Here is a 15,181-nt window from a genome sequence, read left to right on the forward strand (position 1 = left end):
CATCTTTTCTGACTACAATAACCATTACAGATGGACCCCCTACCTTGGTTGAAGGTTAACTAGATACCAGGTAATTTTACATTTTGGGCAACTAATTTGATCAGCGCTGCTAATCAACTGCATATTTTTACCCCTCCACCATTCTTCTGTTGAAGCCCTAGGCTGTAATGTGAAGGTACTTGGATGGGGCTGGTGGTTAGAAAAGGTCATATGTGTACCCATAAATGCCCTCAAAAGAAAAGGAAGAGAGATCAAAACATATACAATCTCTCTTAGCCATGTAAGGATACAGTCAGTGTAAAGGTGACTACAAGTCTGGAACTGGGTCATTTCTAGGAACAGACTCAGACTTCCAGACTACATGCATAATTATGAAATAAAAGACTGTTCTTTAAGCCACCCAGTAGATGGTATTTTGTTTTAGCAAGCAGAATGGCTAAGACAATCGAGTAAAGAGGAGAAACACAGGCACAGAAAGTACGAAGCACATGCCAAGTTTAGCCAGTGGAACCAGGCTCTGAAAGGTCTCTCAGGCAATAAGTCTACACTACTTTCTTAAGAAAACTAATTCTTTCAGGCCAACACCATCACCATCTATAAACTGACTCTCGTTAACTTAATGTGCTGATTTAATGCAATTGTATTAAATTAAATTAATTAATTATTGAATTGTAAAAAATTTCTCCTCAAACTGTTTCTAGGAATACGGTTCTAACTGCAAGGGCGAAAGGGAATTAGTCTTGCACTGTCCAGCAGTACTTTCTGCAATGGGAGTCTATAGCCTATGCTGCTCAGTGTGTAGCCCTGTGCTTCTCAACTGCAGGCATTTGACTATGTCTGGACACATTACAAATTGTCACAATGGGAGTTGGATGCTACTGACGGCTAGTGGGTAGAGGTCAAGGATGCTGCACAGCTCTTTGGTGTGCAGGATGGTCCACACCAAGAGACATCTAGCCCAAAATACAAAATATCACTATTGTCATGGTACAGAAAATATGTCCTACCCATGTGTGAACACTGAGCGCTTCAGATGTGAGACTGAGAAACTAGATTGTAATTTTATTATAATTAAATTTAGAATTAAAAAATTTAAGAGAAACTAATAAAATCCTGAATTTAAAGGTAAATAGTCATGTGAGTCTTAAGCGGTACATCTATTTAAAAAGTATGCATAAATATAAAAAGGGTTTTGCTTCCCAAGTACTTCCATTTGAAGGAATAAGGTATCCTCAAGGAAAAGATTCTGATGTTTGAGATCAGAAAATAATGAGCATAAATAAAAGCATAAAAGTTAAAGTCTTGAGACTTTTGAACATAACACTTTCAGGTATGAAATGTGTCAGAAAAAAGGAAATCACAAGAAAATGCTCCCATGTACATATGCAAGTAACTCACTCTTGTAGGGTCTCCACACCCTTTTCTTTGTACTGCAGCTCCTGCTTCATCTGGGTCAGCTCTCGTTTTAATCTGGAAAGCTGAAAACAATTTTTTTTCAAATTCAAGCAGCAATAAATTATTTGTACAATAGTCATTCAAGTTATTACCTAGCTTTCAACTGCATGAATCATCCACTCTCTACTACTCTAGGAAAACTGCCTTGCTTAGATGAAAAAAAAACCCACTCCTGAGGAGTGCTGTGAAAAACTGTCTTTTGGATATAGCATGGTGTTGCTTTTGTGAACTCACAGCAACTCTGGCTACCTGCTACAAGACTTGCACAAAATCAAGCCAGCCACAATTCCAGCATAGATGGGGAAGAGGGTCCCTTACTGAGAAGTTAATAGCTGATGGGGAAGGAAAAAAATCATCTTCTTGTAAGAATGTGGTCACTGGTAGAACTCCCATGCTGAAGTAGATACTATCATACCCACATACATATGGGCAAACACTAATTGGACTTAGGTTATCAAAGAAAGAAAGAAAAGACACAAAGTTGGAAAAGAGATGTGTCAAGAGGATAGGGGAAGAGTTGGAGGGAGGAAATGGGTAGTGGATATGATTATATTTCATTATATACATGTATGACATTTTCCATCGAATAATTTTTAAACCCCTAATCCTGACAGGTCCTATGCAAGTGAAGAATAGTTGTTGTTTTTTGAGGGTAACAATGTACATATCGCAAAATGTAAAATTTTGTCATCTCCACTTGTATTTATTTCTCATAGATGTTACCAAGGATACTTGCAGCCTCTGACTACCTGAACCTCAATTCCCTGACATGATTTCTTAAATAGATTCTGGAACCTAATCTGTCTCCATCAAACCACAGGGTAACGGGCCTACAAACCTGCAAGTTTAAAAAGATCTACAGGTGTTTTTTTTTTTTTTGCTGAGTTTAAAACTTGAGAACTGAAAGACACATAGCTTATTTTATGGAATGGCACACCAGTAAAAGAGGAGGACTCATTACCAAGATATTTCCCTAGCTTTGTCACAAAACTATACACGGATCCTCTCTCAGACAAGCAGGTGGATAAGGGCCTAAAGGGATGGTGTCACTTAATGAATGTAGGTATCACCAGGGAAGGATCAGAATCCTTTTGATGAAGCACTGGCTATAAGAACTGGCTCTTTGGGGACTAGCAACTCAAGGAAAACAACAGATACCAAGGGTCAAAAGCAATATCCTACAGGTAGCCCTGTGGCACTGGGCCCTGACACTATTCCATCTTCCCAAATGGTTGGATAGTCTATCCTATAAAACATGCAATGGATACTGGCTACTTTTTGTCTGATAAGCAACAGCTTCAAAACAAAATATTTTTCTGCTATTGCAAAACAAGTGCAAAATAAAGCAAAATGCAACAATAATTTGGGAAATAAAAATCTTACCAATATCTTGGTATCAGACATACCAATGACCACACAATGAATCACGATAAGTATCATTGCATAAAAACACATACAGTGCTTTCATTTGTGAAAACCCTGGTTTTACTTACCCTGTCCCGGCGACTTGCTATTTCTGCTTTAATCTGGTGTGGATCATACTTTGTATTAGTTGAATATCCGGAGAAGGCTAAGGAAAAAGAAAATATTTTATTTTATAACAGGGTCTTTAAAATAAATGAACAAAAGAAACTTCTGATTCACCATGTTAGTAACTGATTCTCAGTCTGGGATTTACACATGGATTCTGGCTTGAAAATTATTAACATTTCACAACCTCAAATCTTCTTGAGGTTTGATTTTTGCACTCGAATTTAATACATGTTCACATAAGAAAGCATAAGCGACAGGTAAATAAACTGTTTACTTCTACTACAAATCTATGCAGGGTAAAGCCCACATAGACATAAGAGAGAAAAGAATATGGTATGGAAAATTATTTAGTTACTTTCTTTCCCATATAAACACACAGAAGTGACTAAATGATGGAATCATAAAGTTAACTATCGTTATTCCCCATGGTTTCATGTCAAAAAATTTTATCTTTATTGTCTTTACATCTATATTCTCCAGATGGGTAACTGTTGCCATGAGAAAGAAAAAGAGAACACTAAGAACATATAAAATTAAAAGGCAGATAGCTTTCCAGTTCTGCCAAAATCTAGTTACTGTGTCCAGACTGAAGGCAGTGTGATTATTTGTTCCTTAGAAACTGAAGGCAGTGTGATTATTTGTTCCTTAGAAACTGAAGTAATATGTTCACACTTTGATCCTCAGTCTGTTTGGATGTCTGGCTAAAATAAGAAACCTATAGTTTCTTAAACAGTGTCATATATGTGATTTAATGCTTTTTAAAGACACAGTGTCATTGGTATGACTAGTCAATACCTGGGGTGAATAAACCCCACGGATCTGTTTCTACCAATTCCTGTCCACAAAAAGCTACAAACCCTTTCTGGCATTCAAGTGGCTGAGATAGCCAGTATCTGTCCCTGCCCACCTCACCTTCTACACTGTTTTTTTTCCTTTTATTAATATGACTTTTGTTTACATAGTTGAAGGCTTGGTGGTTTGTATCATGGCAACTTGATTTCACTTCTCTTCCACAGTTCCATGGTCTTCATTTGTGAGCCAACCTACTCAAGTATTATCAGCTTCCTGGTGTTTGTTGCCCCGTTCTTTCACTCCTGTGATTTCAGTACCTATGATTGACACTCTCATGGTTTAACTTAGATGCTCACAACTAGAATTTAATTCAAGATCCTTTCCTCACTTTATATTGGAAAGGACAGCTTAAAACCATCAAGTAGCTTACACAGCAAGATTATTTAAAACTTCAATTAGAACCACATCCAAAGTTAATTTGAGCAGTTCAGAGCTCCTATTTAAAAACAGCTCTATGGAAAATCTACTATTTAAGCCTCATTTAGTCAGAACTTCAAACAACCGAATCTACTGGAAATAAATATCTGGAAGAGTGCAATGTCTGCCAGTTTTACCTCAAATTGTCATATACTTATAATTGTGGTCTTTCAAGGACATGGAGGAAAACAGTTTTATAATGCAGTTCTTAGCTGGGCATGGTAGCTCACACCTGTAATCCGGGACTTGGGAATCTGAGGCAAAGGGACTGCTTTAAACTGAAGGCCAGCATGGGCTACAGAGTGAGACCCTGTCACAAACAAGAACAAAATCCAAAATTCTTAGGCAAAGGATATAGATCATTCATAGACAATTAATTTCATAGCATGAAAACAGTCTGGCATTTAACCGAAAGCAGTCCCCCACCCCACCTACCCACACCAGAATTCTATCTTAGATAAGAATGTTTATTTCCAGATTCTATAGAACTATCAATATTACCTGATTCATGAGTTTCATTTAAGATCAACAATGAATGTTATGGCTCAAGCAATGTTGTTTTTAAAAAATTTTAAATTGTATGGGTATGGGTATTTTGCCTGCATGTATGTCTATGTACTACAGAGTGCCTGGTGCCCACGGAGCCAAAAATGGACACTGGATCGCAGGAACTGGAGTTACAGATGATTGTGAGTCACCATGTGCTGGAAATCAAACCTGGGTCCTGCAAGACATTGGTGAGCCATCTCTCCAGTGCCTCAAACAATGTTTTTAACAGGCAAAAATCATTTATAAAAATATCTCCACATCAGGGCTAGGGAAATGGCTTAATTGGCAAAGTACTTGTTACCCAAACATCAAGACCGAAGATTAAATCCCCAGAACTCATGTAAAGCCAGGTGTAGTACTGCACATCTGTAATCCTAGTGTCCCTACAACAAGATGAGAGGTGGAGGCAGGGGAATCTGCAGAGGCTTTTAGGTCAAGTAATCTGGCAAGACGTGTGTGCAAAAACAAGATATTCTGTTTCAAGGTGGAATGTAAAGACCAACAGGTAAGGTTGCCTTCTGACCTCCACACACATGTTGTGTATGTCCACTTTTACACACACACACACTCCACCAGGCTTAAAGGTCTCTGGTTAAATGTAATACATGCATGAGACTAGAGTTGCTATCTTCTCCCTTACATTCAAGTTAAACTTGTCAACTTAAATCAGGAGGATAATGGCAATTGTTAACATATGGGATCTTTCCCACTGAAACTAGAAACTAACCCTACCACCAAAATTCAACAGCCTTAAACTCAGTAAGTTTCAGGACAGTCAGAGCTATACAGAAAAACCCTGTCTTGAAAACAAACCAAAACAACAAAAATCCCATGTTAAAAACTAGTAACAGCAGAGCCTGCGAGAAAGCTCAGGGTATAAAGTACCTGCCACAGAAACATAAGGGCCTGAATTCAATCTTCAGAACCTGCATAAAAAGCTAGGTATGGTGGTATGCGTTTGTAATCCCAGTACTAAGAAGACAGAGATAGCTGAATCCATGGGGCTTGCTGGCTAGACAGCCTAGCCTAATCAGTGGGAGACTGTTCTCCAAAAAGTAAATAATAGTTGTTAGAAAGTCCCTAAGGAACAATACCTGAGGTCCGATCTCCACAGACATGTGCACTCATATGCACACATGTGTACCCATACACACACACACACATGTAGGTGCACACTTGAAAACACACACACACTAAGTAATATAAACCAAAAAACTGTTCCTGCCTCTGAAATTTTATAGGAAAAATTAGCAGGGACTTGAAAAACACATGAGAGCTGAGGTGGCCACTACTGTACATCTACACAGGAACCCCTCATACCTGCACCTCTTGCTTCTCCCTAACAAAACCATAACACTGATTAGTAGCCATACTTGGCATACTTAAGATATAGATGGAGTGCTCCATGAAACAAGACTACCACCACAGAGGCTCCAAATCCACCAATGAAAATCCCCAACCCAATCTTGGGACGATTCCATTGTTCAAGATTTGCTTAGTGTCCAGGCTGCACTGAAACCATTTCTGTCCCTGTCTAAAATTAAGAATCCCAAGTCTGAGATGAAGGAAAAGGCAGTCCAGGCACCCAAGGCTGTGAATATATTTAATCTCCAGATGCTAAGAATAATTGTGAGCACTACAAAACTTTTAATAGTATAATTCAACTTATAAATAAAATACTGAGTTCCAGTAAGTCTATAAGAAGCACTCTCAGAGTCCAAGGAATAGCTTGGACTCCTGACCCCTTCTCACAGCACACATGTCACTTTTATTACATGATAGCTGCCTACCTATTTCCAGCCCTGAGGTTTATAATAAAGACCAGACTCCCACCCCAAGTACCTCTTCTCTTTTGACAGTTCAATGTAGAAAGACATTAAACTCAAGGGGGTCTGTTCAGGAATATAATGTTGCTTTGGATGATATAATAATAATGTTATAGTTTTGGCTAGACCACAACAAGTCAAAGTATACCTTATTATCATAGAGTGCCTTTCACATGCATTTTGCCTATTTTCACAAAATCTTTGTCAAGCAGGGAAAACGATAATATTTTTCCTCTTATATACAGGAAAATCCTGGGTTTGTGGTGACTTGACCTGCACTACGCCATCATTCACAGGAGGAATCACAACTAGGATTTGAGATCCTGGCGAGTAACTCTCAGTAAACATGCTTGCCCTTCTGTAGCCTTCGAAATTGAGGCTTGCTGACTAACATGTGAGAAAAATGCTGTGTGATCTATTTTTCTCTGGCCTGCTCCAACCTGCCTGTGGGAAGGGAAGCAAAAGGATGACAGGATTGCCTAAAGCCCTCATCCTAAACCAGACAAGCAGACAAGAAAACCTTTAGCAGAGTGCCGATGGAAGATAGTCTGAGTGGGATAGGCTTGGAGCCTCAGAAAGAATGTTGGCAGCACTGATGGCTGATAAGGTCAAGCTTTGCCACCACCTGACCAAAGAATCCAGGATGAGTCAGCATGTTCTCACCGGAGATAAGGCCGCCTCTTTCCCAGGCACCCAGAGACACTTGGGGCAGCTCAGCTCATTCTTGGAACCATGATAATAAAGTTACATTCCTGCTGCTAGATGGGACAAGTCACAGGCAATCTAGGCCACCAGACCTCAACTCAAGAATTACCTGAAAGACTCTAAAGGAACAAACAATAAAAATGTCCAACTCCATCCACAGCTAATTAACAGGCAGTAACAGTTGATAAGGGCCCTCCAGGAGACTTGTCCCCATGGTTGACAACTGGTGTAGACTGAGGCTGAGAAACTTTTCCCATAAAGAGACAAATATTAAATATATTTTCTCAGTTCTCTGGGCCATACAGCCTGTCTCAAATACTTGATTCACTGTTGTAACTGCCATAGACAATAAGTGAGTAAATGGTCATGGCTCAGTTCCAAGAAATGTTTTTGCAAACACCTTCATGGATAGAATTCAGCCTGCAGGCCTAGCATAGTTTGCAGACCTGTGGCTTAGACTACAGTTCTACCACAGACAAGATTTTTTTTCCAAAGGCTCCTGCACATGGTCACATAGTTCATCTAAATTCATGCAGAGGCTAGAGTTTCACAAGAATGAGGGAGTAACTACAGAAAAAAAATTGCTGAGATAAAGAATGCATTAATCAGTAAAAGGAAGGCAAACAGAAGAACATGTTGCAATGAAAAATGTAGAAAAGAATTCTGCGAAATGGAGCTGTAGGAAAAAGTAGGGGTGTGTCCAGTGTAGAACTGTTTCATCTCGAGAGGTCTACAAAGCATAAAATAGGACTGTACAATAGGCAGTGAGCTCAGGTGCTCATAGACATGAAGGAGGGTTGTGATCTCTGTTCCTGGAGACATGTTTTCCCTAATACAGCAGAGAATCTGAATTTATTTTAGTCAGGAACAAGGTTCAGATACTATTAGATACCAGATGGCCCAGCATTGACACAAAATTTTCCTTCAGTGAATGGAGTTTCATTGTAGTGATTCTGTAACTCAGGGGTAAATGTGTGAAGAGTGTGGGCAAAATGCACTTGCAGTCCTCCAATCCTCTCGATATCCTTCTGTTCTAGCATTACAAATGGCTGTTCTAGTTTGTTTCTAAGTGTATTACTGTTACTTCATTGTTCTGACAATCAGCCATTAAGGATAAATTGTGTCCCCAGAATTTAGTTCATACCAACAGCAAGCACTAAATGTCTGCGCAAAAAATGAATGGATGATTTATTGATCCAATGTGGTCCACAAGAAAGTCAAGAAATAGAAAGTACTCTCACTTGTAGTTACCCCATGTATTTTGCATAATTTCTAGACACCTACTAATTTATAGTCAGTCATTATTTTCAGAAAACTTGGAAATGGAGGAGGGTTGAGTGTGTTTCAAAATTGCAATCAGCACTTCTGATATGCCTTTTTCTTGTCTAAGAAAGAGTACAGAGAACTGAATGTCACAAACACATCTGGGTTCCAATCTAAGTTCAATCATCTCCTGGGTACACTACCTTAAAGAAATAATTTAGTCCAAATGATATTATTTCTCATTCTCTCTCCCCCTTCTCCTCTGTGTGTGTGTGGGGGGGGGAGTATTTGCTTGTGTATAAATCTGCTTGTTCATATCTGTGCCAGAGCACAAGTGTAGCGGAGATTAAAGATAGCCTCAGATTTTGTTTCTTAGGTACCACATTTTTTTTTGAGACAAGCTCTCTCACTGACTTGGAACTGCCAAGTAGGATAGGCTGACTGATCAGTGGTCCTTGGGGAATCTACCTGTCTCTACCTTCCTCAGTGCTAGGATTACAAGTATGTAGCATGATACCCAGCTTTTTTGCATGGGTTCTGGAGATTGAACTCAGGTCCTCACAGTTACAAGGCAAGCATTTTAATGACTAAAACTATCTCCCCAGCCTTATATTCAATTTTTTTTGAGAAAACAAAGAAGATCACAGCATGTGATTATCAATGGCAATCATGCTAACATACAAGAAATATTAGTTTATGAATACTGTTTTCCTTACATTTCAAGTTATTATCAATGGAGGAAGTAATTACTAGAAAGCAAATCTAGATAGACAGCACTCAGTTCCCAGTACCACAGCAAAGAACTAGCTAGCTACCTCCTTGCTTGAATTGACTAGCTGGCATATAGAGACATCCCATGTGGCTGATTGGAGCCATGTGTGCCATGAAGTCAGCCAGAAGCAGCTCCTAAACACAGTCCCAGGCCCTCTAGTGTTGCCTATAAACCATCTGTTAGAGCACAGGCATTTAAGCCAACAGGATCACTGTGCTGAACTTTACCCTGTGGCTAGAAAGAATTCAGTTGAGTCATGACTAGCAGGGTTTTCCTCATTGTAATCAGTAGCTCAGGTTAAACAGAACACTGAAAAGGCTTGGTGGAAACCCTAGGGACAGCAGCCACTTGATAAACCACTTGGATTAACTCCTAGATTCCATTCATAGCTGACTTTTTCCCTGGTGAGTTGATAGGCCCCAGGAAGCTCCATTGGCATCTTCAGCCTTTTCCTGAAAACAGGCAGGCCCAACTCTGGCCTTCAAGATAGCATACTCCTGGAGAAGACACTGGTCTAGAAGGTTACTTCTAGCAGGTCAGGCAATGGAACTTGTTGAACACGTCCTAACATCATTACACCACCGAGTCATCAGCTACCTCTACTGGAGACACAGAGGTCCCTTCAAAGACAGTATCTTGAGTCTTTCTAACTGAGGAAGAAATATAATTGAATATAATTCCTTATTTGCCCAAATATCAAAGGGCTGAAAAGCCCATGGAAATATAATAATCTTGTCAGTGTCTCAACTCCATGGGACATTAAGCAGTGAATAATCTTGCTCCATAGGCTCAGCACCACACTGCCCCCCACAACTCACTCCTCCCCAAAGCGAGTACTTTAAAGATATTTGTATTTTCAAGGTCTTACACTGCTGAGGCTCCACGCTCAAACCAAACTAAATTGGTAGTTTCTAGGTCATGGCCCATACCTTCCCTTGACTCCATTTTACTTTTCCAGTCATTGGCAAGAAAGATTGTTCAAGTTTTTCTTCTTTCTTTCTTTTCGAATTTGGTTTTTCAAAACAGGGTTTCTCTTTCTAACAGCCCTGGCTGTTCTGGAACTCACTCTGTAGACCAGGCTAGCCTCAAACTCACAGAGAGCCACCTGCAGGGACTAAAGGTATGGGCAGCAATGCCCTGCCTCATTCAAGTTTTTCTGACATGTATTCCTTCTCGTTCTTTTTTAAAACAAAATTTGATTTTAGATTTATTGATTTTATTTTATGTGTACAAGTGTTTTGCTCTGCTCACATGTATGTCTATTTATCACATGTGCCTTTTGTTCACAGAGGTTAAAATAGGGCTTTGGACCCCCTAGAACTGGAGTTGTGAGCCATCATGTAGACGCTGGGAACCAAACCCAGGTCCTCTGCAAGGACAAGTACTCATAACTACTAAGTCATCTCTCCATTACATCTAGTCCCTTCTTCTAAATTCTGAATTGAGATTATTTCTTGGAAACCTAACCAAAACATGTAATAGATAAAGCACATAAGGGTTTCTGGGAAAAACCATAGTATTAAGGTGAATCATAACAACAAAACCCTGTCAATATTTGCCTCTTCTTTAGCTACAAAAAGGCTAATCCTATATGGATTAACCTTATTTCTGCCATGTGGTTGTCTTGAAAGTTAAGAATTGTTAACTATATGACCTCAGACCCAGTTACAAGCCAATGTTTCAGTTTGGTGTGACTTTGAGGCTCTAAGTCTGTAACCTTCTGATACTATGATAGCCATACATGCTAGGCCATAAAAAAATCTCAAAAGTCGGTGGTGGTGCACGCCTTTAATCCCAGCACTCGGGAGGCAGAGGCAGGCGGATCTCTGTGAGTTCAAGGCCAGCCTGGTCTACAAGAGCTAGTTCCAGGACAGGCTCTAAAAATGCTGCAGAGAAACCCTGTCTCGAAAAACCAAAAAAAAAAAAAAAATCTCAAAAGAATGAAATTTTACCTAGTATAGTTTCTTGGAGCAATAGATCAGTAGTAATAAATAGCAAAGTAGATCAGCCCTAGATCAATAGCAATAAATCAGCAGCAACTGCACATCTTTTTAAAGTTCCATGAGTCAAATTTAATTCATTAAAGAATTGAGAAATTATTCTGAAGCACATGAAAGTGAAAGGAAAAACAGCATACTAAATTTTGAGGGAGAAGAATTCATATTTTTAAAAATTATGTAAAAATTAAGAAAGTTTTAAATCACTAACCTACAGTTCAGCTTTTGAAAAACTAAAAAGAGAAAGGGGTAGCAAGATAGATTAGTGGGTGGGGCACTTGTTGCCAAGCCCAAGCACTTGAATTGGATTTCTAGGACCCACATGGTAGACTAGCCAGCTAGTCTAACCTGATCGGAGCCCTAGATTCAGTGAAAGACCCTGTCTCAAAAAAAATATTGTAGAGACCAATTGAGGAAGACAGCTGATAATTGAACTAGGGCTCCCATGTGCATGTGCACTTGGCTCACACACATATGCATAAACCAAAAAAGAAGTAATTAAGACATAAAATATTAATAGCAAGAATGAAGGAAGAGACCACCATCTCACAGCCTACAAACATTAAAAGAAATACTGACTTCGGAACTAGATGCAGTAAATAAACTCTTAGAAACACACAATTACAAAATCGGTCTCTAGAAGAATCACAAACATAGGCCTTTATCTAATTGAGAAGTTTCCACAAAGAACATCATGCTCCAGGACTTTTTTTGGTGAAGTTATGGCAGTGTAGATATCAAATCCTCATGAACTCTTTTGAGGAGGAGAGGCAATACTTGTCAATGCATTCTATGAAGCCAGTATTGCTCTGCTACCAAAATTAGAGCACCGCCTTAAAAGAAAAGTGTAGAGAAAAGGAAGCTTCTATAGCTCAGTGCTGAGTTGACCTATCACTTTTTGCTGGAAAGTTTAAAAAATAAACATGGATGACCCAGTATCTTATGACCAAGAGATAAGATGACTTGGAAGCAACACATCATTATAACCGAGCTGCCTCTATTCCCTCAAGAAACATAGCAATGGAAATATCTTTAATTCCTGCTTCAGAAGCAAACCCTTCCCCAAAGTCCTTAGCTTCTAAGCTTTGCACATTCAGCAGGAGTTGCAGTAAAAAAGAGCACAGAACATGAGCATTTGGCCTTAATTCCATTCTGAATTACAACACAGAAAAAAAAGCTAAGATTATATCTTTAGTGGTCAAAGCTCTATTACCAGCATCAAATACCTGGTAATAAAGCAGTGTCATTAGTCATTTTCCCCACTCCCATGTCTCAACTAGATTTTATTGATAAAAACAAAACCTAGTACTACCAAGTTTATATGTTCTCTCCAAGATCATTGGCACCCAGAACAATGGTGGCTAGGTCTACCTGTATAGGCAATTCTTTTGGGAAGGGTCAAGCATGTTCAAATAGTGACTGATCATGTTACAAAAGGCTCAATCTTTTGAAACTGAACCTGGCTCCTTCAAAACTTAGATGCCTGCTAAGTGTTTGTAAAATGAAAGCCCATCGCTGGCAGTCTTTAAACTAACCAAGGCTCCTTTTGAGACTAGTAGAGGAGAGCCTCTTATTTAAGGATCAGAGAAACCTGGATTAGACTGGGTTTTTCCTCCTTCCATGTTCTGCCCAACAAGTCTAAAGCCTAATGATATCTAAAGCCTAGGAGCAGCCTTTACACAGACAGGAGATTGACATATCTGCAGACTCCTGGATCTCCCCATTCAGTACTTATGAAGCCATCTGCAACTTTTTCAAGAGATCATTTTAGTCAAGCAGTGTTAACTGCAGCCATCTCTAAGTGGAACCCTCCAAGTGAAATCTGACAATATGAAATAGGAGATTGTTTCACATCACCGCCTTAAACTGTGCTCACTTTACACCATTCACACCTGATCTTTCTTTGTTATTCACCATACTCCAGAATCTGTATACAGCATAGACAACTTAATAAACATGGATTGTCTAATAGTATGTGACTGAGACTTTAAAAAGCTGTCTCACCCCAATAAAGCTGACCATGGTTAGAGAACTCAGCAAAGAGAGTGGCTTTAAAGAAACATATTCATTGAAGGAGACAAGTCAACTCACAGCTGGTATATGAGCGGCCATCATCCTCACACAATTTGTGCAGCTGTTGATATTCTTCCTGAGCTAGCTCAAATCGCTGTTGCTTGATCTGGTAGATTTCTTTCTTCGCATTGAGAGCCTCCTGGGCTACAATTAAATACTCCTTTAGCATCCGTTCTTGTTCTCGCCTCCACTGCTCCCTTGGATCTTCAATCTGGGTAAGCTCTGAAATGAAAAGGGCAAAATCACAAACAAGTGAGTTCAAGGTGACATTTGCAAGTTGACTGACAGGCGTTTTACGTGACTACTCAATTAATTAATTACCACGTTGCACAATATGGAAGGTTCTACATCATGAACCTTTCTGAAGAATGGCCGACTTTTTACTATGGTATCAAAAGCTCAGAAAAGAAGAAAATGCCACAAAGATAAAAGGAAAGATAATACAAGAAAATACACATTGGAGAAGATGAACCTAAATGAGCTTAGAACTAGGTAGCTATAGGGTATTTATAGCATTATTCTTCCAGACCTCTTTAATGTGGGGTAATATACACACTGCTGTCCCTAACTGAGCTTGTTACTCTCCTCTCTTATTCTATCTTGACCTTTTTATCTCTTGACAGTTGAAACTGTGACATTTCCCACTTCTGCCTTCTCACTCTGCTGGCCTGGGAAGGGCCCAGATATATCTCCAGTTCCAATCTTTCTCTTGAGTTCCAGCCTGTGATTCTCATCTGCTTCCGGACTTAACTCCTACACAGATCGAAAGTAACTCTAAGCTAGTCTTCAAAGCACATCTCATTCTCACACAATGGCCTTTCACTCTCCAAAGCAAGACAATGTCAGAAAATGCACAGCACACATTGCTTCAGTCTAGGCTTTCCTTTCCACCATAAGTAGTATCAACTAGCTTCACCAGCTTAGCCACAATGGGAATCAACCAAACTCCTTTCTTCAAAGAATTCTCACTCTTGAGTTCCCCCTCCCACAACATGCCAGGGGTCATAAAGATATGCTGAAATAGCATGGAGAGCCTCCAATATGGAGGAGTCTCAGAAGCACAATGCTAATTGAAGGAAGCCAGAACCAATACGACTCATAGTGTTTGAGCCCATTGATATGAAATGTCTAGAATAGGCAAAGCGGAAGGGACAAAAAAACAGACTGATAGGGGGAAGAAAGAGACGGAGGTGGAAGCAGGATGACTGCTTAAGGTGGGTTTCCCTTTGGGTCAAATGAGAGTGTTTTACAACTAGACAGAGGAGGATTGGACTGTTTACTTTTAAATATTTTCCTTTATGATCTATGAATTTTACTTTACAGAGCTAGAAAGGTAAATTAAATGTTATCATTTACATATGTGCAAGCACACACATCCACACAGAAGGAGGGATGGTAGCAGGGATGGAGGGAAGGAGAGAGGGTGAGAGAAAGAGAAACTATTCCAAACTAAGACCTCCTTGGAAACACTCTCCCCACCTACTTGCCCCTATTCAGTCACCACTGTCACTGAAGACTCTTAGAAAGTTCTCCAAGCCTTCTCTATTTCAAATAGGGAAATAAAGATGCAAAATATAAGAAGTCAGAGTTCTATCGCAGTGTCAGAATTCCAGATACAGTTGGCCTAATGTGGGACATGGGCAGGGCTTTTTTAATAACTGCCCAGATGTTACTTATGTTTATTCAGCTGTAGGACCCACTGCAACCAGCCAGGTGAACAGCATTATTCACACTATTCC

At 39.6% G+C, this 15,181-nt stretch overlaps 1 protein-coding gene across 3 annotated transcripts in view; it reads right to left on the reverse strand.

Moving 5' to 3' along the window:
- Window positions 1–15,181, reverse strand: part of Wwc3 (WWC family member 3) — a 109,033-nt gene that overhangs the window by 50,569 nt on the left and 43,283 nt on the right. For 2 of the 3 annotated variants that reach the window (XM_038317241.1, XM_038317240.1), the window contains exons 3-6: window positions 13,461–13,664; window positions 4,490–4,567; window positions 2,949–3,025; window positions 1,399–1,478 (exon numbers count right to left, since the gene is read on the reverse strand). In XM_038317241.1, the coding sequence (XP_038173169.1) occupies window positions 1,399–1,478; window positions 2,949–3,025; window positions 4,490–4,567; window positions 13,461–13,664 (439 nt within the window). The remainder of the gene's footprint in view (window positions 1–1,398; window positions 1,479–2,948; window positions 3,026–4,489; window positions 4,568–13,460; window positions 13,665–15,181) is intronic. The other variant, XM_038317239.1, reaches the window with a different exon arrangement.

Source organism: Arvicola amphibius, chromosome X (genome assembly GCF_903992535.2).
Source record: "Arvicola amphibius chromosome X, mArvAmp1.2, whole genome shotgun sequence".
Classification (NCBI taxonomy): domain Eukaryota; kingdom Metazoa; phylum Chordata; class Mammalia; order Rodentia; family Cricetidae; genus Arvicola; species Arvicola amphibius.